This window comes from Periplaneta americana, chromosome 1, assembly GCF_040183065.1.
Source record: "Periplaneta americana isolate PAMFEO1 chromosome 1, P.americana_PAMFEO1_priV1, whole genome shotgun sequence".
Taxonomy (NCBI): domain Eukaryota; kingdom Metazoa; phylum Arthropoda; class Insecta; order Blattodea; family Blattidae; genus Periplaneta; species Periplaneta americana.
This window is the reverse complement of record NC_091117.1, coordinates 129847826-129872616: the sequence shown is the minus strand read 5'-3', so window position 1 is coordinate 129872616 and position 24791 is coordinate 129847826. Positions and strand designations below refer to the sequence as shown.

Here is a 24791-nt window from a genome sequence, read left to right as displayed (position 1 = left end):
GATGAAATACGACATATGCAAGTAGGCCTAATCTAAGGTAATATTTCTCACGATTTTTGTCAGAAATATTATTTTAAATTGGCTTTCAACTATCTAAATAAGAATAATATTTCTTGAATTGTTAATTTAATACTATCTATACTACATTGATGATTCTGGTTCTTCCTTAAACTTATATGAAAAGTATGGGAACATATTTATAGAAGAAAAGAATATACTGTAGTCTATATATATATATATATATATATATATATTTAATACTTTACACTTGAGCTACATTAGGCATTGCAGCCCAAAAGAGCAGAAGGTCATGCTCGGGCGCAATTCAGATCAGTTATACAAAGTTTATCACAAAATTAAGAGAGTTCATTGAGCACAATAACATTAATAAGTGGTAAAATACATACAACATGTAATAATAGGGTCTATATACAAATAGAAAATACAAAAGTACATGGATATTAGAGTATCAATTTTTAACTCAATTAGCGTAAACAATTAAATAATTAATCTGATTTGTTTCTTTAAATATATGTGTGTTAAGTGTACTTAGCTCAGGGTAAGCTCTAATTAATGCATTATATATTTTTGGTCCAAAATTCCTGCTGTGTTTTAATCCAGCAGTTGTGTGGCATTTGGGAGTATTTAGAAAGAAACTATAGTTTTGTCTCGTATAGTATTCATGAGGATCAAATTTAAATTTATTGTGATTTTTATGGAAGTAAATCAGCAATGTTTGTTTATAAATTTGTTCTAGATTTGATACACCAAATTCCTGAAAAATTAATTTTGTTGGGTAATCAAAAGGTTTATATAGACAAATTTTGATAATTATTTTTTGGAGCAAATTTAAAGGATGGAGAGTCGATTTTGCCATTCCTTCCCAGCCTAATATACCATACTGAATTATTGATTGAAACAGAGCTAAGTACACAGTACGCTGAACATAAACAGGTAAATAAGAGCGTAGAATGGAAAATTTGTGGATTGTTTTACGCAATCTGTTACACAGGAAAGAAATATGCTTGTCCCATTTTAAATGTTAGTCAATAATATGCCTAAATATTTAACTTGAGGATATACTCAAAGCGTTACATGAGCAAGTAGGTAGGTTACAATCATGTATTGTTATACTTCTATTATTATTTATTTTTAGTTGCTCAAGGCCATGTGGTGTTAATGAAAATGATATTAATTTTGTTTTAGAAACGTTCAAAGAAAGTAAGTGAGCATCCAGCCATTCTTTAATAATGTTAATACCACTGTTAGAATTTTGATAAGTTTCATTCCAACTCGAACCGCTAAATATAACCACAGTATCATCAGCATAAGAATACAGAGTACCAGAATATTTTTCAATGTCAATTTTAAGTAAATCGTTGATATATATTAAAAACAAAACAGGACCTAAAATCGTCCCCTGAGGTACACCTATATCAATGTTACGTGATTCACTAAGGTGATCATTTATTTTAGTTGCTTGAGTTCTGTTACTTAAGTAAGATTTAAATAATTTTAAAGCCATTCCATTAATTCCCAATCTATCCATTTTATTCAAAAGTATATTGTGATTGACTGTATCGAAAGCTTTTTGTAAGTCTAGAAAAATTCCTAGACATTTATTTCCTGCATCTAATTGTTGAATTATTTTTTAAGTAACTGCCATAATAGCATCATCAGTGCACAAATTTTTTCTGAAACTAAATTGATTATCATTTAATAGTTTATTTTTTTTTCTAAAAATTGTATTAACTGTGCTTTTATACATTTTTCAAATACTTTAGAGAGACTGGGTAATAGTGAAATGGGTCTGTAATTATTAAGATTATTTTTGTCACCAGATTTGTGAATTGGTATCACCACAGCATGTTTTAGGGGTGAGGGAAATACACCTTGAGATATGCATAAATTAAATATAAAGGCAAGTGGTTTAGAAATAGCTTCGATAATAAGTTTCAGGGTATTTGTTGTAATACCATCAATATCAGGACCCACATTATTTTTTAAATTGTTTACAATATTAATGATTTCACATTCGTTTACAGGAAACATAAACATAGATGATATACTTTTATTATAAGTAAGCTTATAGTGATGAGTATTAGATATTTTCTTTTTTATATGGGATACGATATCATGACTTACATTAGTAAAATGATCGTTAAATTCGTTTGCGATAGTTTCCTTATTTTCAATTTTTATTCCATTTCGACTTATAATTGTCTTTAATATACTATTTTTATTACATTTGGTGTCAGTAGCTTCGTTTATGGTCTACCAAAATTGCTTTGGATTATTTTTATTTCTGTTAAATTTTTTAGAATAATATTTGATTCTCTGATTTCTTATTACATTAATGAGAATATTTCTATATTTTCTGTAATAATTTAATAAAACAATGTTTTGTGGGTCACGTTTAAATTGCTTAGCTAACTTATCCCTAGATCGTATTGATTTAACAATACCTGTGGTAATCCAAGGTTTAATTTTTTTGTACTTACTTGAGAATTTGAGAGGGACATGATTAGAATATTTACAAATTAGGTTACAGAGTATTTTATAAAAATTACCGAAACATGTATCTGCGTCTTCATTGTAGAATATAGATTCCCAATTCATATTATTAATATGAGATATTAGGCTTTAATGGTTTATAATTAGCTTATAATTGTCCGAAGGTTCAGTAGCTTCTCTGCTAATACTTTTATTACTGATTGACAACAATGCAAAAGTCATATAATGATCTGTTATTGCACTTGCGTAAACTCCAGATATAAAATTTAAGTTATTTCCAATTTTTAGGAAAATATGGTCAAGACATGAATTGGATGATGGACGAGTAATGGAATTTAAGTATTTCATGTACTGGTATCCATATTTATGCATGATACTTAAATACGTTTCCCAAAATTATCTAATCTATTTTCTAAAATTTGAATGTTTATGTCACCCAGAATAACATGGTTTTTTAAATCTTTGTATATTGACAAGAAGCTTTCAAAAGTTTTCAGAAATTCATTCTTGCATAGTTTTGGAGATCTGTAAATTGCAGTTAGGTTAACAAGAGTATCATTAATAAGTGTTAATTGAAAATGTATAGCATTGCAATGGAAAATGTCAATATCACTTGGACACTACGATGTTTTCCTTAAAATATACAACTATACCATCACATTTATTATACTTATTACTTTTAACAAATTTTTTATAACCATTAATAAAATAGACAGAGTCATGATCAAGCCAGGTTTCAGTTAGAACTATAATATCAAAGTAAAAGGAAAAATTATTAAGTAAAACACAGAGTTCGGAAAAATTTTTGTTGATGCTACGAATGTTTAAGTGAAATATTTTAAGATCTGATAGAATATTGGTAATATACTCATTGTAGTGAAGTAAATCGTGGTTACCGACACAATCGTATTTACAAATTATTTACATCGTCAACATTAGTGATTTTACTCACGGGACTGGCTTCATCTTTTCTTACAAATATTTTACCATCTCTTGTCCAGACAAATTTATAATTCTTCAGCCATGCTGTATCCCTTTTCTTGTTCAAAAGGTCTCTGGTCACTGCTGTCAGTTGTCACCTGCTGTGATTCTTCCTGCCGGAAGTTCCCTATTCACTTTCTTTGTCGCAATCCCAGGACCGCTGTCATCTTTCTTGGCCTCTTCCTAGAGAGCAGAAATTTTAGTTTGTAAGCATGTATTTCTCATGTAAGAAAATATTGATAAAATCTTTAAAGGCCATCATCATCATCATCATCATCATCATCATCATCATCATCATCATCATCATCATCATCATCACCACCACCACCGTCTTCTTCTTCTTCTTCTTCTTCTTCTTCTTCTTCTTCTTCTTCTTCTTCTTCTTCTTCTTCTTCTTCTTCTTCTTCTTCTTCTTCAAACTCCGCCACCCATTTTGAAAAGGCTCAGAATAACGTTACAAGAGATCAGAAAGAAAGAAAGAATAAATATTCTGGTTTACAGAAATATTTGGCAAGTATAGAGTTAGTAGAAAATTTAGAAATAATGCTCGATGCACTGACAGAATTAGCTGATCTTGGAAAGAGAGAAATGACACTGCCAACAGCAGATAAACTGAGAAAAAAGAACTATTAGAGTATTTCAGTCATTGCAGAATAATCCAGGGAATTACTCATGCTAGCTAATATTATGTCTAAAATAAGTAAATTCAAATCTGTGTCTCTGTCAAGATGAAATAAAATACAAAGCATCAATGCAGGCCAGTTGTATAGGAGTCTTGGTGCCAATTTAGAATCAATATTTATAACTACTCAGTCATTTCACAGAGGAATGAATGAAGATTTTCAAAATAGTAATAACTATAATGATCTTCTCTGTCACTTAACTGTGTTAAATACATTAGAATGATGTGAGGAGCTGGATATAATGTATGGAGAAGAAAGTAATCAATTTAGAATCTCAGGTAACAGGAAAATTATTTGAGCTCTCTGGACGTACAAAGAATATAGAAATTATGAAAGAAAGCCAGATGATCTGCTGCCACTTCTTTACGCTTCTGACACTATTGCTATATCAACAGCTGAGTGTGAATGGTCAATTAGCTCCATCAATGAGATTGTAACCCCAATAAGAAATAATGCTCTTTTGGTGGAAAATATAACTGATTTGATGTTAATCATTTAACTGGACCTCCTCTTTCTGAATTCGACCCCCTGTCATATTATGTGAAACCCTGGCTGTCAGAAGAAGAACTCTCCTGTCATAAAAGAAAAATGACTGCAGAACAACACCCCTTCGAACGAATATGGAAAATTTTAAAGGATTAGGTGAGTATAGATCTCGAATTTTATATCTACCTCTGTGCAACGTCACATTTGCGGTGGGTAAGTGAGGAGAGGGGAGGAAAGTTGTAATGCTTTTCAATATGCTGACTCTCATGTTGTACGATAAGCCATTCGAAATTTAACAGCACTGATCAGGGCCGCCAACAGGATTTATGGGCCCCTGTGCAATATTGTGCTTGGGTCCCATTGAAAAAAAAAGTTAAAAGTGACAAGTTATCAGTTATTCTGACCATAATAATTATTTGCAAAATAAATAAAAGATAAGCCCATACACAGATTACTACTTTACTTTTGAGGGTTTCTCCACTATTTAGCGGTTACCCTGTATTCCCATTCGCCAATCTTCCCGGTCAAGCCATTCATCTCCTTCCAGGGACCTGTCACTCATCAATCTATGGATCTGTCCTCTCCAGGTTGTTCTTGGCCTACCCCGCTTCCTTCTACCATGAGGTGACCATTCCAAAAGAGTTTTAGGCCACCTACTTTCCTCCATTCTTCTGACATGTCCATACCATTGAAGAGTTCGTCTCTCAATTCTATCCATCACTGTCTCCTCCATATCCATCATCCGTCTCACTTCTTCATTTCTCCTTCTTTCTAATCTGGAAACTCTGGCACTACGTCGTATTCCATCCATTTCCACTGCCAAAATCTTAGATTTTTTACTTTCTACCAACGTCCACCCCTCTGCGCCATATGTCATTATACTTTCCACAATCGCCATCAAAATCCTCTTCTTGGTGTCATTCAATATCGTCCTGCTCCACAGTACTCCATTCAGCATCCTTATGGCTTTTCTTGCTTGCACCAATCTACTATCTATTTCGGAGTTACAACTCCCTAAATCATCAATATATGATCCCAAATATTTCAATTTTTGAACAGCTCTAATAGTTCCTTGGTGTAAGGAGATGTCTCTTCCATTTCCACCTACTACAAGATATTCAGTTTTTTTCATATTTACTTGCAATCCACCTGCTTCAAATGAATCCAGGAGTTTTCTCATCATATATTTCACATCCTCACGAGATTGAGCCATTATCACTTGATCATCTGCAAATATTAATGTATGTATTGTGCCACCTTGAACTGGTATTCCCATTCCTCCACAAGACTGATTCCATTGTTCTAATATTTGTTGTATATATATTTTAAAAAGAGTAGGAGACATGCTACAACCTTGCCTCAGTCCTTTATTCGTTCTGAATGGTATAGACAATCTCTTCCCCACTTTAATAGATGCCTGACACTGCTGGTACATCCGTCGGATGAGAGAAATAATTGGTAAACCAATACCAATACCCTCCATTGCATCCCAAAGTTTGATAATAGGCACTGAGTCATAGGCCTTTTCTAAATCAACAAATATTAAATGAATTTCTTGGCCCTTTGCATATGATTTTTCAGTTATCTGTCTCAGACTAAAAATGTGATCCATACATGATTTTCCTTTAGTGAAGCCTGCTTGATCCTCTGACATTTTCCCTTCTATAATGTGTTCAAGCCTGTTTGTAATAATACTACTAAAAACTCTACTAATAGACGACATGACACTAATTCCTCTGTAATTTCCAGAATCTTTACGGTTTCCTTTCTTATATATAGGTGTTATATATGACATACACCAATCCTTTGGTATCTCATCACCTTCCAAAATCTGATTAAACAATTTACAAATAAGTCTTTTCAGTAACGGGGGTCCATATTTCCATAATTCTGTCATTACTTCACAGGGACCACTGGCTTTACCATTCTTTGCTTTTTTTAATGCTTGATTCACTTCTTCCTGTAAAATAGGTTCCATATATGATGATGTATTATTAGTAAACCTAGAGACTTGCTGTTCCATTCTTCTCTCAACTAATAGATTTTCAAAATGTTTCTCCCATTGCTCCATACCGACAAGATTTAGGGCTCGTGATGGATTATTAGTTGTCCTCATCCTCCTTATAGCTCTCCATGCCTCTGCAGATCTTCTGTATCCTAATGAATGATCAATTTCAGCACACACCTTTTCCCATGATTCTTCTTTACACTTTATTATAACCTTCTTTACTTGTTTCTTACACTCTCTATAGTTTTTTAAATCTTCTTCTCTCTTCGAGTTTAACCACTGATGATACAGTCTCTTTTTTCCTTAATAATTTCCAGTGCTTCTATAGTCATCAGTCATACGAATCTAAAAATATACACTTTTGTTACATAGAAAACTTTTAGCAAAATTTCACATTAGCACAATATATTAAATTCATCACGCTTCTTTTTCAGTAGAGCCTACATAGTACGTTTCGTGACGAAACTTTCGTCCTTTCGTTGTCGTTTGTTTCGTTTCGTTTTCATAAAACACTATTCTTAAACAGCTGTAATTTCTGACTTGCAAACCAACATCAACAAACAACGCTCCTTGACTTCATTGATGCAAAATCATCAATTAAGTCATTTAAGGACCTAGCAAGATCGCTCTCCAGACTAAGAAGGCCAAAGTTACTCAGTCTTTCTTGACACATTGTTACTCTGAATACATTTTTATTTCCTTCATTTTGTTTGAAGTTGGTGTGAAATTGAGCGTTACTAGTGAAGGTGCAGAAAAAAACAATCTCAAGCCCATCTGGTCACGTTGTCAAAATGAAGACAGTTCATGCTTAGAAGTGAATATTGATGGTTGTGGCTGTTTAGAAAAAAATTATGATATTGAATCAGAACAAGCAAACAATAGTAAAAATGATGTGTTAATATGTGCAAGTGAAACAAATTTACCCACACCAGTTCCTAACTCTGAGTCATGGCAAGTAACATGCGATCTTGGAAAACTAAAAAGTGGCAGACAAATTGTGTCTTTGAATGTGTTGTTCGAAAAAGTACCCTCAATCTGCCAAATAACCTTCTAAGAGGTGGAACAAGAGCCTTTCCAGTATTATTTAAAAAACTCAAGAATGGAGAATGTGTTCCCAGAGACTGGCTAATGTGGAGTGAAACAAATCAGTCACTGCACTATTTTCCCTGATTTGTTTCACTCCACACAGCCAGTTTCTGGGAACACATTCTTCATTCTTGAGTTTTGAAAATACTGTACTGGTAATACTGTTTTTGGAAAGGCTTTTGTTCTCGAACAACACATTCAATGACACAATTTGTCTGCTACTTTTTAGTTTTCCAAGATCACTCAATTTCACACCAACTTCAAACAAAGTTCTACCCCTTTTCTTAATATCTTCCAATTTTTTCTGTCTCTCCTTGCTCTTCTCAGCTCCCGACTTATGCTTCTACTTATCCATTGTCCACTGGTAACACTAATGAACAGAATTTACTAGAAAAACGACAACGAAGAGACGAAAGTTTCGTCACGAAACATACTATGTAGGCTCTACTGAAAAGGAAACGTGATCCTGTGGCTTGGATTTGGGAGAGTCCACTAGCATATTGCGGTGGGCCGACAGGGGTTGGTAGTTAAGAGGACAAGCCAATTGAACGTGTTTGGTACAAGCGACGGGAACATATTCTAGGCAAACCCTGGAGCTCTCAAGTGTTGTGTCGATGATTGTTAACGTGGGAAACCGATATTCTATTATATAAAAGTTAAACATTTACATAATGAAGTGGTAATTTGTATTAATTCTACTTTTGTTGGTTAATATGTCAGATTCATGTAACAAATGTTCTTACAAAATTTTATAGTACCGGTGTGTATCTGTGAATAATTATTCATGATAATAAAAAGTAATCAGACTCACTTAATCTGACGGGCCCTTACTGCTCACAGACCCATATGCACTTGTCCCCTTTGCACCCCCCCCCCCCCCTTCTCGGCAGCTCTGGCACTGACCGCAAAGATATAATCCGAGATCTGTATGGCACTGGTAGTTCTAATTTTCCAACTAAATCTCTGTTGGTGGGTCAGTATTTCGCAATAGTATTATTCGTGATTCAATATTAAGTATTAAATTACTTATGTGGTGGCATCCTTGTGGTTTCAAAGAATTCAAGAATTCAATTAGATAAAACACAGTCTGCTCACTACCTTCAACTGTATCAGGACCTTCTTCAGTCTTCTGAAGAAGTCTCCGATGATACCCATTGGCAGTAGAAAATATAAACATGGGAGTTCAGATCACAACGCTAATTTTTACATACAGAATTATATCATACATGCTTACATGCACACAGACACATACATTATTATTATTATTATTATTATTATTATTATTATTATTATTATTATTTTGGCACCCGTCTGGAATATTCTGCTCGTGTCTGATTGCCACGGGAGTCGCGCGCACGTCTGGTAGAAGGGAGGGCGCGGGGAGACGAGACTCGAGCTTCGGCAGATGCTGTGGCGCAGCGCAGCGAGGGGAAAGAAGACTGCAGTCCCAGCGCAGAGTTGGCGACGGAAGTAAGGAAACGTCTGGAGACCGATTGTTGCATGTTCCAGAGGCTTTGCGACACAGAACATTCGAGACGATCATGGTAAATAAATAACACCGTGAGTGCCGACGGAGGCTAGTGAGTTAGTTAGTCAGCTGCGAGAGAGCTAGTTAGTCTTGTACAGCGGAGACGTACCCAGAGGATCTGAGTTCGAGGTGCAGTGAATTTGAGTGAGTCTGTAACTGTGGCAGTATCCAGGCGAGTGCAAAGTACCCAGAGGTCTTGGGTTCGACGTGCAAGAAACCGTATCTGGAGGGCTGGGTTCGACGTGCAGGGAACCGCGTCTGGAAGGCTTGGGTTCGAAGTGCAGTGAACTGTATCTGAAAGGCTTGGGTTCGAAGTGCAGTGAACTGTATCTGGAAGGATTGGGTTCGAAGTGCAGTGAACTGTATTTGGAAGGCTTGGGTTCGACGCACAGTGAACTTTAGTGAGTTAGCTAGAAGAACTAGCCAAGGCGAACGAACAGTGAACTGACAGTTTTGTTCTGTGCATATTGCTTTATGAACATTAGTTGAAATTAGGAGTACATTGTTGTTCTTCTCAATAATACACGTGAATTGTCATTGTCGCTGTGTGGAGTGCAATAACGATTACTGTGTTGAGTAAAATACACATTGTTGACGGGTGTGTGGTTAAAGTTAGAAATAAAAGTCACATCACATTATTGTTATATAAAACTTACACTATTATTATTATTATTATTATTATTATTATTATTATTATTATTATTATTATTATTACTTTTAATATTATGGGACATGTATTGAGAGAAGAGTACAGATCTTGAGAAGATGTTTTTCTTAGAAACTTTGTGGCAAGATAACTCCACTGGAAATAGGCCATTGGGCAGACTAGATTGAAATGGGGAGAGATCAAGTACGCCCGAACTTATAGATCGAGTAGGAAGAACTGATGTCGAACTTCAAAAATGTATTCGGATATGTATGCATAGTTCGAATATTGCATCATCAAGAAGAAGATTAATTAATAAATTGAACGTATCATATAAACGTAGTTCGAATATTGCGCCGTCAATAAGATCAAGATGACAGAAATCGATTGTATCTTATGTATTGACCTTTGGTACGAACAAACTCTTTGAGTTTTCGGAGTCGCGCCAGCCAGTTAAAACAGCGAAGCATCGTAAAATCAGCTGTGTGCTGTATACTAAACGAAGATGGCAGGATACTTCGCAGTTGATGTGCGAATTAATTATACAATTCAACTATGTTGTTTTATTTTAGTAATATAGGCGGAATTGTTACCTAATTTGTGTAAGTTAAAATTTTCTTGACAAAATGGCTGGTGTTATAAACAGTAGTCACAACGCAGAGGAAGATGATAGCAGTATTGACTGGCAATTACCTCTATCTTTTGTGAAGAAGCGTCACACAGAGAAAATAGAAGGTGCAAACGCAGTAACTCAGACATGGCGAATGAAAGAAAGGGTAAGGTTTTTTAATATTCCATGTATTAAATTCAACTACTGAATGGGAATGACATATTTCCTGTCGTTTGTTTTGAATGTCTTTACATCCTGTTACTGTACCACTGTTTTTGGTTAAAATTTAAGGCCTATCTTCGAAATCTCCCCACAGCACAAACGAAACTGACGTCTGATTTGCGTTTCGTTATGGGTTAGATGAATTAAATGAGGATATAACTGACATGAGGCCAAGGTACCATGTGACAAGGTTAGTGGGTTAGTTGAGGGATATTTAAGTGAATTAAGGCTGAGGAATGCGAAAAGATTTAAATTATGTAAGTGCGTTTTCTCTTCCGTGGGTAGTATGGTGAGATATCGAAGTTTCTTGAGATTTTGGGAAGGATTTAATGTGCCCATTGAATTTCCCTCCAACCTTCATATACATTCACTCATGCATTTTTTGTACCTTTAATATGAATTCATACAAACTGTATTGTATTGTATTGCTTACATGGCTGTAGTACAGTATTATTATACATATACGATTGCAATTGCATATGAGGGATGGGGAATGGATTGTTAAATCCAGCAAGATGTGTCGATTATGAAATCAAACATTGTTATGATTGTAATTATTTTTATAATTTGATTTATGAAATGTACATTACATATTTTCTCCTTAAATACAGATGAAAACAGTGAGTGTGGCACTTGTTTTGTGTCTCAATGTTGGTGTTGATCCTCCTGATATCGTGAAGACACAACCATGTGCTCGATTAGAATGTTGGATTGGTAAGTATATGACAAAGGAAACTCATTGAGTATTATTTATTTATTTATTTTTTATTCTCTATTCAGATCATACCAGAGGGTGTGTGATATTTAAGAGAGAATAGTCATACTATGTATGTAGCTAGTCGGCTATGTATGCGATGGAGGGGGAAAGAAACTGGCCATCCTACCCCATTATCTCCTGGCCTAGTTGCCTCATAAGGGGTGCCTTCTTGGTATCACTTGTGAGGCTCAGACCTATCTTCGGACAATTGACGGTGAAGTTTTAGTTCGATATTGCCAGTATAAGGAATTAAAAACAAACACTGGTTGAGCTGTGGTCCCACCCAACCCGCCCTAAATAGGTTCCTTACTTATATAGGAAAATCGTCATACTTGAAGGAAGAAGGCGGCCATATTTCGTCGTTGTGACGTTATTTGGGGTGGAGTGGGAGAATGATTGCAGTGTCGCCAATTGTGGTAACCAGTCATATTATCTTACACACCTAACCCAAAGTGCTACATACCTATTGTAACATTCCTAACGTTTAGCACACCTGTTGTAACATTCCTCACAGTTTCATTTCGTTTGCTGATATTGGCATCCCTGCTACACCTGTACCATATCGTCTGCTGGAATTCTGAGTCCATCTAGTGGAAGTGAAGTGAAACTGCGACTCTGTTAATTACGTTTCCAAAGTTGTTTCTGTGTTATCTGCAAGAATTATTGTGTCATTGTAGTGATAACTGCATTTATATTGTACAATAAAAATTGAAATGTGTCGTGGCTGAGATAAAAGTGTTCTAAATTGATTTCCAGTGCCACAATCCCAGTGATAAACGTGTGAATATTCATTAGGAGTCCTTTGGAAGTGGCCGTAGGGTACTAAAACTTGACCCAATTGACTAAACAAGAACAGTCATACTAGTTTCAGATGTACATATAAGCTTACTATGCCATACATATCCGAAAATCAAGGAATTAGTTTTATGTATAAATTTTAGATGTAATATCGATATGATTTTATCATAAAAAATCTAAGGAATAATAGTAGTTCTGCTGTATCACTCATAATACACAAACATTAATTTCATAGGTTTGTTTTGTTAATGTGCATAGAGGTAAACGGGTGGAAAGCAAACCTCTCAACATTTATTCTCCAAATTTAATCCCTTTTTTTTTTTTTTCTATGATTTAAGCTATTACATTTCGTGCCAGATGGGGATGCTAAAGTAACAACTCCAGAATGCCACTATTATGTAACTAACTTACTTGACTTGTATACAGAGAATTCCAGTCAGGTATTAGCCAGTCCCATGCAAACAGCAACAGCTACCGACTGACCAACTTCTGGCAATCTCATCCATTATCTTCTAATATATTCAATGTTCGTACAACTTGATTAATATTAATGTTCATCAGTGACATGCAGTCCACCCAAGCAACCCAAGCACAACTTGGGCAGCACTGATTGATTATAAGAATCACGGTATCTACGTAAATCCATGATTAAACTTTCTATTTATTTAATCATAAAGTCGTGAAACGTTTCTAAATACATTTTGTTAATATTGTAAGTCGCGTGATGGGGCATATACAATGCACATACTGCGGTCCTGAGCTGGCAGCAGAGTGCCAGCCAAGAGTCCTCTTGGTGCCAGCAGTGCTGAATGCAGGTTAGCATGGAAGTTGCCATGACAACCCACGTCATCATAACTTTTAACCAATGAGGGACACCTCACGAGACTGCAGTAAATGTATATACCCCAAGCAGTCAGTAGCCTGCCTGGGCTGCACGAAGTCGAATGAGTGTAAAACTACTGTTTCTCTCACGTTTGTTTGTACCGGTACTTTGTAGTTACATTGTGTACGTGTATATGAATGCAATAAAAAGTTTTGAATATGTTTGGTGATAATAATAATTTAATTCAGCAACAAAAGCTAAATATAGTAATTTAACTAAAGCAATATGGGATCATGATGTTGCTATTGCACATATTCGTGCTTATAACGTACTCGCGACTTTTGGAACTGTGCATATTGAAACTGAGCTAAGTGACCAAACACAACAAAGTATTATTCTACATAATAAAAAGGTAACACGCAATAGAGACATTCTGAAAAGGCTTATAAACACCATTTGTTTACTTGCAAAACTGGAACTTTCATTTAGAGGAAACAATAAGTCAAAAATATCCAACAACCACAGTAATTATTTAGAACTTTTGGACTACACCGTCCTGTACGACCCTCTTCTAAAAAATCATTTGGAGACATCTACAGTATTCAAAGATGTATCAAATCGTATTCAAAATGATTTAATTGGATCTGTTGCCAGTGCACTTAATAAGGAAATTAAACAGCAATTACAGAAATCTGATTTTTTTGCCATATTAGCTGATGAGACAACTGACGTCTCGAATAAATCACAATTTTCTCTCATTTATCGATATACAATTGAAGGAAGGGTGGTAGAGCGGTTTGTGTGCCTCCGTGATGTAAGTGAGGACAAAACAGCGGCAGCACATTCTGATCTTATTTTTAAGACATATTCAAGACTTTTCAAACTGCAGTAAGAAACTTGTCGCACAGAGGGAAGTGCAGTGATGGCCTCTTCATTACATGGTGTCAAGCTAATGTTAAGGCGCCTTTTCCACAAGCTTTGTTCACTGCTATGCACACTGTTTAAATTTAGCACTGTCCCAAAGTGCTTCAAGTATTCCTGAATGCCGTATATTTTTTGCTATTCTTTCTGGACTTGCAGCATTTTTTTCCAAATCATTTCTTGATGAATTTCTGGGTCGACGATTATTACCACATGTTTCCCCAACAAGATGGAATAACTCGTCACGACTTACTAATACTTAGAGTAATCTTTTATAATAGTATTTTTAATTTTAGGCAGTAGTTGCAGAAGGCCTAATCTTATAGATTTTGTAAAAAAAAAAATTGGTACCAAATACCAATGTATTTTTGTAATTAGTAATATTATAAGTATTTGAATCAAATATAAATAGTAAGAAGAAAAAGAAAACTTGACTATGCGGCTACTTGGGTAATCTGTTGGGCCACCGCAAGTCACTGATATTCATATTCATTTATTGCATCCAACTGATCACATACATGATAAGGGACATGTCAAAAGTAACACATAATTAAAATACAACATAAAACATTAACTAAAATGCAACATACAAAATTTCAACATTAATTATAAATAGCCTAATTTCAGCATTAACAAATAACAACCACAAGAACAGATATAACACTTTACAAGACAAATCACATTTCATTTAGCAGTCTGGAGTCAATTTCGACCAAATGATAATTTGAATATTATGTATATCGCTAACGAATGATAATAAAATGAAATGACTTGAACAAGGCTCGAACTCACAACCTTTGAATCATTAAGTGAACACTTTACCACTACGAGATGTAGATGCTGAATGTCTCCTGCTTAAACATCATAGTTCCGAAACTGCTTCTTTAAGCGCATGTAACAGCACAGTAATCCAAAGAGGACTTAGAAAATATTCACTGTTCATGAGTGCGGCCACTTTTTTTTTTTTTTTTTTTTTTTTTGCAGCTGTACAGACCCAGAAACAAAATTTAGGCCACCTGAATTTTTTAAGTTCCAGTTATAACATACTGATCTGAGCAGTGATAGAAAATATTCGTGCTACAGTCACTTGGAAGCCAAAGAGATTTGCTTGGCAACACTGCGATTTTGTGCATTTCAGATATTATCAGAATCTACACTATCACTTTTATAAAATCCAAATCTATCACTGCTGGATCCACTTTGCAATGATGCGAGCATCTGGCACTCTTCCATAATGACCTAAGTTCAAGTGTCTCTCAATATATGCTGTGCAGCATTTGGTGAATCCTTGTTCTTGGAATGTCCTCTACTGTGAAAGCACGTTGCTCTGCAGTCCACACTTCCATGTTGAACAAAATGCCAGCTCATTGATAAACAAAAGCTAACATTATTTGATGTGAATTGTTGCATTACGTCATTGTACTACGAGAGTCAAAACTTGCTATGAACACTGCCACAGCTCGTATAATGGGCCGAAATTGTTTTAGCTGTAATTGTTTCAGCTGGCTGGTCTTCACAGTAATTCATTTTACCATGACACAATTTTAATCCCCTTCAAAATACTCCCCTCCCGCACATACACATTTATTTCAATGTTCTTGTCACTGCTTGAAAGCCATTTGGCAGCCCTCTTTCTTAATTGCACTTAAGACCTTTGTCACAGAGCATTTAATTTCTTCTATGGATTGAAACCACTGTCCTTTCAAGACACCTTTTAATTTTGGAAACAGCGAACGTTACAGGATGCTAGATCTGGGGAATAAGGTGGGTGAAGAACCACCAACATTGATTTTTGTGCCAAAAATTGAGTCACCAATAGTGCTGTGAGACTGGACGCATTGTCACGGTGCAGGATCTATCCACATCTCATGATAAAATTCTCTGTGAGAATGGTCTGAACAAATCCATAAGACAAAGAGGTCCATGATGAGATTTCTCTAATTGTGAGATGATGGTTGGCATTAATCAAATCCCGAATTTTCACCACATTTTCATCTGTAAGCAATATTGATGGTCACCTATGGCCAGTTCGTGTCCAGTGAAAAATTTCCTATTTTAAATCTTTGAATCCACTTACAAACTGTATTTTATGTCACAGCAACATCCCATACATCGTTTGTAGTTTTTGGTGACTTTTCCGAACCAAAAACCCTAACTTGAAGCAAAATTTCATTCTGCTGTATTGCTCGAATTTTAACATTTTTGCGAAATGAACAAGAATTGAAAACACAACTTCACTTACTGACCCCTCATGGGATACTGGAATGCACCAGGTGAGCAGTTTATGGTTTGGCAGTTAGGTTGAAGGTGAGGGTAGACACTCCAACTTTGAGCCACCCGTAACAGTTCCTGTAAAGCAGTGGCGGTTCGACTTACCTTGTTTTTTGATCACACTTAGTATAATAAATGAAATACGTCATTCTTTGAATGTACTGCAAAATCTTAGAAAACAAATAAATTTTCAGTGTATACTATCTCATATTGGTACTGAAGAAAATGAACAAGCAGATATTTTAGCAAAGAAGGGCTCCCAAATGAAACAATTAAGACCCGAGTACATGACATAAGAAAGTGGTCTTGCACACTACAAGTGAAATATATAATTAAAACAAAACAAAACAAAACGAAGAATTTGGAAACAACAGTGCTGGAAAAAAATGAACCATTTTTGAGAATATGAATTTTATTCCTGATTTTCCACGACAAATAAGTATAGCATAATTCTGATTAACTATTGGATATGATTGCTTGGCTGCGCACCTTCATAGATTGAAAATCTACATCTCGCCCCAATACATCATCTGTAAACAACCAGACTATATTGAATGGAGAACATCTATTACAGTGTCAAGCAATAACCAAAATCCAAGGAGATAACCAACTTAGCTAATGAAGTACTGTACCATTGGGACACTAGACGGAAAATGGAAGAAATCCAAAATTCAGTTCATTAGCAAACAACTGTAACTGCTTTTGATTTTGAAGTGGTCTTCTAATTGTTCTTCGAGTTATTAATTTACTGGTTTAAATATACTGCAGAGATGGTTGTTTACAAAATATTAGTACCTTTTTTGGCATGAATGACAGCATGTTCATTGTCAGTTATGCCAAATTGTGATGGATTTTGTAGAAGTTTTGCAGGTTGAATTATTTTATTTATTCTCCAGTTTTTATGTGAAGATTTTGGTACTGCTTCGTTTGCTGCTTTTGAATAGCTTAATAATATTACCATATTTAAAGATATGGTACAAGTAAAAAGTTGTTACTATTGGTATATATTCACTTAAACTTAATCTTATGCTTACATGCTGTAATACATTGCGAACCCATATAAACATTTTCTTTCGTGAATTCACTTACAGATCCATTGTCAATGAGTCCACAAAAAGCTTTAGAAACAATAGGTGCAAATTTACAAAAGCAGTATGAACGTTGGCAGCCTCGAGCTAGGTATAAGCAGAGTCTCGATCCAACTGTTGAGGAAGTTAAGAAGTTGTGTACTTCTTTGAGACGAAATGCCAAAGAAGAGCGTGTTCTCTTTCATTATAATGGACATGGAGTTCCCAAGCCAACTTCAAATGGAGAGGTTTGGGTCTTCAACAGGGTAAGTGTTATAATTTATTTGGTCTTAAATGGTAGGTGTTGCCTCAAATCTTCTTGTGGTCATTCAGCAACACCATAAAACGATTATGTGTGAGTTTAATAACACGATTGAGTATAGATTTTGAAATTTAAAAAATATTCACGTCCAATGATTACATTCAATTTTGATGTATTTTATTTTTGTCTTCATATTGATTGTACCAAACACTTGAAACAAGCAGAGAACTTGTTGATTAAAAAATGTCGAACTCATTTTGATGTCTTTCCTTCATATTCTGTGTGTTCATTTTTTATATTTCACACTTCACATTAAGACATTCTATGTTGGAAAGTTTAAATGTTAATTCATAAGAGTGTAACAAACATTGTACTGTTAAATAATCTAAAATAGTCTTCATTTCCGAGCATTGAAGAACAGGAATAGTTTGTCTTTATTTAAATTTTTCATGCAAGTCATCATCACATAGTTGCCCGAAATATTGAATTTATTTGAAAATGTGATACTGTATTAATAGAACATTCAGCATCTTGATTACACAACTTCTAACACTATATCACTTACGAATATATTTATGACGACCACTTTCACGTGTTAAATGTAAACTAAATTTACAAATACGTAATTGATTAGTTTCATCTTAGTAGTAGCCATCTTCAGAACTAGTGAAGTCCTTATATCTTACGGTTTCTTCAGTTGTTTTGCTGCGTAGTGTGTTTGTGTTAAGTAGTGTGAAGTCAAATAGTGTGTGTGTATGTTCTGAAATTCAGTTGTGTATTGAGAATTTGTTGTAGGTGTGTTCTTGTGTGTCTGTATATTTTGTGCTGTTCTAGTATGTTTAGTTTCTGATTTTGAGCTGGATATGTAGGATTTCCATGTTTGTGTCTATGTTGCTGTATCTGTTGTTGGTGTTTATGATGTGTTCTGCATATATGTGGATGTGTTGTGTGATTTGGTTATGATTGTGGTGTGTTCTTTGTAACATGTTTGAAATGATCTCTCTGTCTGTCCGATGTAGAAGTTCTGTCCGATGTAGAAGTTGTTGCAGCTATTGCATTTGAGTTTGTATACACCTGTTAGGTTGTATTTGTTTGTTTGTGTCAGTGAGGGAAGTGAGACGGTATGCGTTGATATGGAATACCACCACTGATTTCTATGGCCAGAAAACATACTGTTAGTGAAAAATGACTACCATCACTGAAAAAATGTGGTTGTAAAAATTTGTTTATACGTTTCTTCACAGCAAAGAGTACTATCGGTTTGCTTTGTAAATCTAAACCACAGCCTTCTGGAAATGTATTCAGTGGGTATTTAGACACGCTTATTTGATAAGTCAACCCCTGGAATGCTTACAGCTGTAGAATTTCAAGATTTCAAATATAGAAGGCTATTGTCTGTAGTTTGTGGTGGCCATTGTTGCCAATTTAGTGACTGTCATTTTTTTTTGTTGCACTTTTTATTAATAATTAAGTAAGGCACTTTAAAACTTCAACATTAAATGGTAAATCTCAAAAGACATTGTAAAATAATATAGTAAATAACTGAAGTAAGTTGAAATTATTATAGTAAGAAATTTAATGTATTGCATAAGCTTCAAAGATTCGCATTACTGAATGTATGAAACAATTTATTGTATACATCGTTTGTCTGTGTTGTAAGGGAGGGAGTATGTCTTTTTTTTTTTAAATCGAGGTATGCCAGAGGAATATCTTGGGATAGTATACCGCCTCTGGTTTTTTCCCCACTTCCCTCACTGGTTCGTGTTGTTTGTGTGTTGAGATGCTTTTGTAGAGTGCTTTGTGTTCTCTAGCGATGTTGTAATTTAATTTCCTGAACGAAAATGCGATCTTGTGTATTTTTGTTTTTGTATGTTAATGTGATGTACTTTTTATGTTCTTGTGTTTGTATTGTGTTTCTATGTTGTAATTGTGTTTTATATTTTTTATTATGTTGGGGTTGTATCCATTTTTTTGTGCTATGTATTTGATGGTATGTATTTCTTCACTGTACTCATTGATATGTTGAGTAGTCTGTGTACCATGGCTCGAAATGTAGCATGTTTGTGTTGTGTTGGGTGATTGGATGTGTTGCGTATGTGTGTGGTGGCTGTTGTGGATTTTCTGTGTATTATGAATGTGTGTTTGTTATCTACTTTTGTTATTGTGATGTCTAAGAAGTTAATGGATTTGTTATTGTGATGTGTAGACAAAAGACAGATTCAAAACTTACATCGACACATAAACAAAATACACCCAAAGCTACACTACACATTAGAAATCGAAAACAAATCTATAAACTTCCTAGACATCACAATAACAAAACTAGATAACAAACACACTTTCAAAATATACAGAAAACCTACAACAACCACACACATATGCAATATATCCAATCGCCCAACACAACACAAACATGCTACATTTCGAGCCATGGTATACAGACTACTCAACGTACCAATGAGCTAGCAAGACTATATTGAAGAAATACATACCATCAAATACTAGCACAAAAAATGGATACAATCCTAACATAATAGACAACATAATAAAAAATATAAAACATAGGCTAATTACAGGAAACATAGAAACACAACACAAACACAAGAACACAAAAAAGACATCACATTAACATACAGAAACAAAAATACACACAAGATCGCATCTTCATTCAGGAAATTAAATTACAACATTGCTACAGAACACAAAGCACTCTACAAAAGCATCTTAACACGCAAACAACACAAACAAACAAATACAACCTAAGAGATCTATACAAACTCACATGCGATAGCTGCAACAACTTCTACATTGGACAGATAGAGAGATCATTTCAGACATGTTACAAAGAATACAGCACAGTCATAATCAAATCATACAACACATCCACATACGCAGAACACATCACAAACACCAACTTCAGCAAAGCAACATAGACACAAACATGGAAATCCTACATATCCAGCTGAAAAACCAGAAATTAAACACACTAGAACAGTACGAAATACACAGACACACAAGAACACCCACAACAAATCCTCAATACAAAACTGAATTTCAGTACACAAACACACTATTTGACTCCACACTACTTAACACAAAGCATCCCACAGCAAAACAACTGAAGAAACTGGAAGATACGAGGGAGGATCAAAAAGTAATGCACAGCAATTTTTTGTGGCAACGTATTTAATAGGTAAGCAAAACGAAATAATGCAGAAAAAAGCTATAGGTTTTACCTATTTTTCAACACAGGAACCAAGTCTCTCGACACATTTCTCCCATCGTGACACCAGATTCAGTACACCTCGAAAATTCCGTTTTCTGGACGTATAACCACCTGTGCACAACTGATTTCACTTCTTCATCCGAACAGAAGTGTTGGCCTCTTAGAAATTTTTTCATTGCTCCGAAGAGGTGAAACTCAGATGATGCAAGGTCTGGACTGTAGCGTGGGTGACTGCCTCCTCAATGCCTCTGACATTGGGTGGTGTTGCAGCGGTCACTGGTCGACTGAAACATGCTTCGTCAGTAAGATTTACTTGGCCCTCTTCAAAGAACCTGCACCACCTGGAGATGTTGCTACGGTCCAGACAATCAGTACCATACACCTCCAATATTTCCCTCTGGATTTCACCCGAACTTCTTTGTTTTGCTCAGAAAAAACAGACTACACCTCGCTGCTCTTCACAAGTAGACGATGCTAGCACACTTTCCATCTTTACTTAGTAGTTACCACTTGTTCTGCCAGGATGACATCTAGTCGAGCCATTGCTGTCTGTAGTCCAAGATTCAAACTAACTGTCTGCCAACTTTAATGTCCTAACCAAAATAGTATACCATAAAGAAATTGTTGTGCGTTAATTTCCGATCCTCCCTAGTACAAGATGTCTATTACTAAGCTGAAACTAGTCAACTAGGTATTTGCAAATTTAGTTTACATTTAATACATGAAAGTGATCATCATAAATATATTCCTAAAGAATATTCAGCTTCTTTGCTTCAACTAACAGATTTCTAATTATATTCCTTCATTTCAGACATACACACAATACATTCCACTGTCAGTGTATGATCTTCAAACTTGGATGGGGGCACCTTCAATTTATGTCTACGACTGTTCTAATGCTGGAATAATTGTTGACTCTTTTAAGCAGTTTGCTGATCAGCATGAGAAGGAATATGAGGTATGCTATTATAACATTTGAATTGTGTTGGCTAATTAAAATATATACTGATTTTTAATCACACTAAATTGAGTTATTAAATCGTAACTTTTATATTTATGATTTTTATAATGAATGTATACAGGTCCTCAGAATTTGGAAATCACTCATGTTTTCCAGATTATCAGCATATTACAAAAATTTCCAAATTTTAAAATCTGGAACTTATTATGTAACGAATTTTATTCTATAGTCGAACTTGGATTATGGTCTTTCTACTAACCATCATTTGCTATTTCATATCATTAAATTCGTTTATAGTCGAAATTACACCAATTGGCACTTATGCCAGATCATGTACTGACGTATTTCTTCTGGATGACTAACATTCACACAATCTCCAGCATCTATTCACTTGCCCACTTGTTTATTTGGAAAATCCTTGTTACTCTGGCATCTGAGAGCTGCCAGCTGTTTATTTCAATTTCAAAAATAGATATTCTGTCAAAGCAGCTATTTTCGATTATTGAATTTTACAGTAATTATTAGACTTTTCTGTTAATAAATGCCATGGATTTTGTAATGGTCAGTGGATGATGAGTGCATTTGTTGCCTAGCAGTCCAATAAAATCCATGTATGTTGCTTTTTTTTTTTTTTTTTTTTTTTTAATTGAGACCAATAACTGAGTAGTAGGTGTTGCTGAAACTAAACAGTCGAAAGGTGCTTTCCTTATTGTAAGTTGTTGTTGTTTTCTAATGCCAGGCATTTGACAATAAAGTCATTTGACCTCTTGCACTCCAATATTTTTCAAAGATATTGTCATGGTGAGCCACTGAAGCACAGATTTTGAGGTGTTCCGAATCCATTTCTTGATTTGAATTGCACAATGGGCAGTTAGGGGACTGATATATTCCAATTCTATGCAGGTGCTTGGCCAAACAGTCATTAAATGGTAAGTTGTAGCCAATTTAAGTGAACACTATATTTTAACGTTTTGGTGGCTACTTCATCCACACACAACCCCCAGAATGTCTGGAGGACCACACCTGCTGTTGGTCTACGGGTCTACTAGACCTAGTTGGGAGATCTTGTTGATCACCAGCTTTTCCTCCTTAAGCCACTGGAGGACGATTTTAGTGCCATAGCAGGTCAGCACTAGGAACAGAAAGGTAGAAAGGGTAGGAAGGAAAGTGAAATGAACCCCTAGGCCTCGAATGCTCTAATACTATCGGGGTTGAAGAAAGTAAGAGTTCAGTCAGAGGACTGGATAGGAAAGGGTAAAGAGGGAATTAGGTATTGTTTGGAGAAAAATTATACCAAATTCGGTCATTAACTCATCAAGTTGACCAGTACTAATTGATGAGTAGCCCCTCCTTTTAGTTCAGCTTGCAAAATTATGCTTACTAACAGCTGCACCACGGGAAAGTAGGGATGGGACATTGGGTATTTGTCCAGGTTGATTCCTTAAAGCCTTCAATGTATTCGACAAATACCCTTTTGCAGCCTTATTGTAACAAGTAGGAAATGTAATAATGGACTGATTTTCATCGAATTTAGATGTGGATGATAAAATTTCTAAAATAGATAAATGTCAATTTTTTAAAACCTTATTTAATTTATGGAATATGAACCTTATAGCAAATAAGATATTTTTCATACATTTAAATACATCTTTTGAGAACTTAATTTTTTTATTCACTAACATTTTGGAAAATAATATTTAGTATTATGTACAAAGTACTTACTTCAAGTAGTCTTACGTTTGAATTCAGGATTCACATGCTTAACTTAAAGCACTGAAAGAAAAACTACATCAAACAGTAAAATAGAGAAATTTTACAACATTTATTTCTTATACTGTACTTGTTCTCACCTGTAAGAAAAAATGTAAAATCTTTCAGTGTTATTTGTTAATATGAATATTCTTTTTCTTGTTTTCAGCAAGTAGCAGCACAGAATAGAGGGCCAGTTAATTCTCCACCCACCTTCAAAAACTGCATACAGTTGGCAGCTTGTGCAGCAAATCAGATTTTGCCTATGAACCCTGACCTCCCAGCAGACATTTTTACTTCTTGCCTTACAACCCCAATAAAGATTGCCCTAAGATGGTAAGCAGTGCACAACTAACTTACATTCAACTTTATTATTCATAGTTACTTCTTTTAATTTCCTCATTGCAATAAAAAAAATTAGTTTATTTTGAACTTTGATTGCTTAATTTAATTTTAGATATTTCTGAGTCCGACAGGCAGTTAATTCTGTTGTTGACCATGCCAGAACCTGTTTCTCTCCCTCTCTGTCTCCGTCTCTCCTTTCCCTTCTTCTCCCTCTCACTATCTCTCCTCTCTTTTTCACCTTTCCCTCTCCTCTCTCTCGCCTGTCCCAAGGAAGCTAATCAGTAAGGGGTGAAGTTGGTCAATCTTTGTAGGGAAGCATGCTTGTCCATACACCAGCATACAATCACTCGCCACCCTCCAACAGATTTTGTTAGGTAGAGGTTGGATTGGGACCAATCTCTGTATTTTGTGTTGTATGTTATACTGAAATTTAACTGTAGGCCTATACAGAAGCACTATGGTTATGGTTACTATGTTAACAGTTTTGTTAGTCCTTGTGTTATGAGAGCAGTTTTATTGATGAAATTAACATAATATAACAAGATGTTCTTAACAGAAAATAAGATTATTGAGATTCTGATAATGTTAGGATTTGGTAACAAAATACATACACAACAAGAATACTAGAAATGTTACCAAGAAAATTAAAGATAATTTTACAAGAATAAATAAATGATATGTCATTGCCAAGAACAAACTAAGTGTATACATTGAAAGAATCGAATTCACAGCTATGCATGTTGTCTTTTTAATGCATCTGGAGACTGTGAAAGAAATTTTGAATTTCTATGGTAGAAATGTTTGTGAGCTCTGATATCTTTTGTCGGAATATGTAAGCTAATATTAT

General features: G+C 35.0%; 1 protein-coding gene across 1 annotated transcript in view; it reads left to right on the top strand.

The window, feature by feature from the left end:
• The first annotated feature begins 10397 nt into the window (after positions 1-10397).
• Positions 10398-24791, top strand: part of raptor (regulatory associated protein of MTOR complex 1) — a 128346-nt gene continuing 113952 nt past the window's right edge. Inside the window, exons 1-5 of the mRNA XM_069827267.1 lie at positions 10398-10708; positions 11376-11478; positions 17426-17667; positions 21701-21847; positions 23769-23935. Of these exons, the coding sequence (XP_069683368.1) occupies positions 10559-10708; positions 11376-11478; positions 17426-17667; positions 21701-21847; positions 23769-23935 (809 nt within the window). The 5' untranslated portion in view covers positions 10398-10558. The remainder of the gene's footprint in view (positions 10709-11375; positions 11479-17425; positions 17668-21700; positions 21848-23768; positions 23936-24791) is intronic.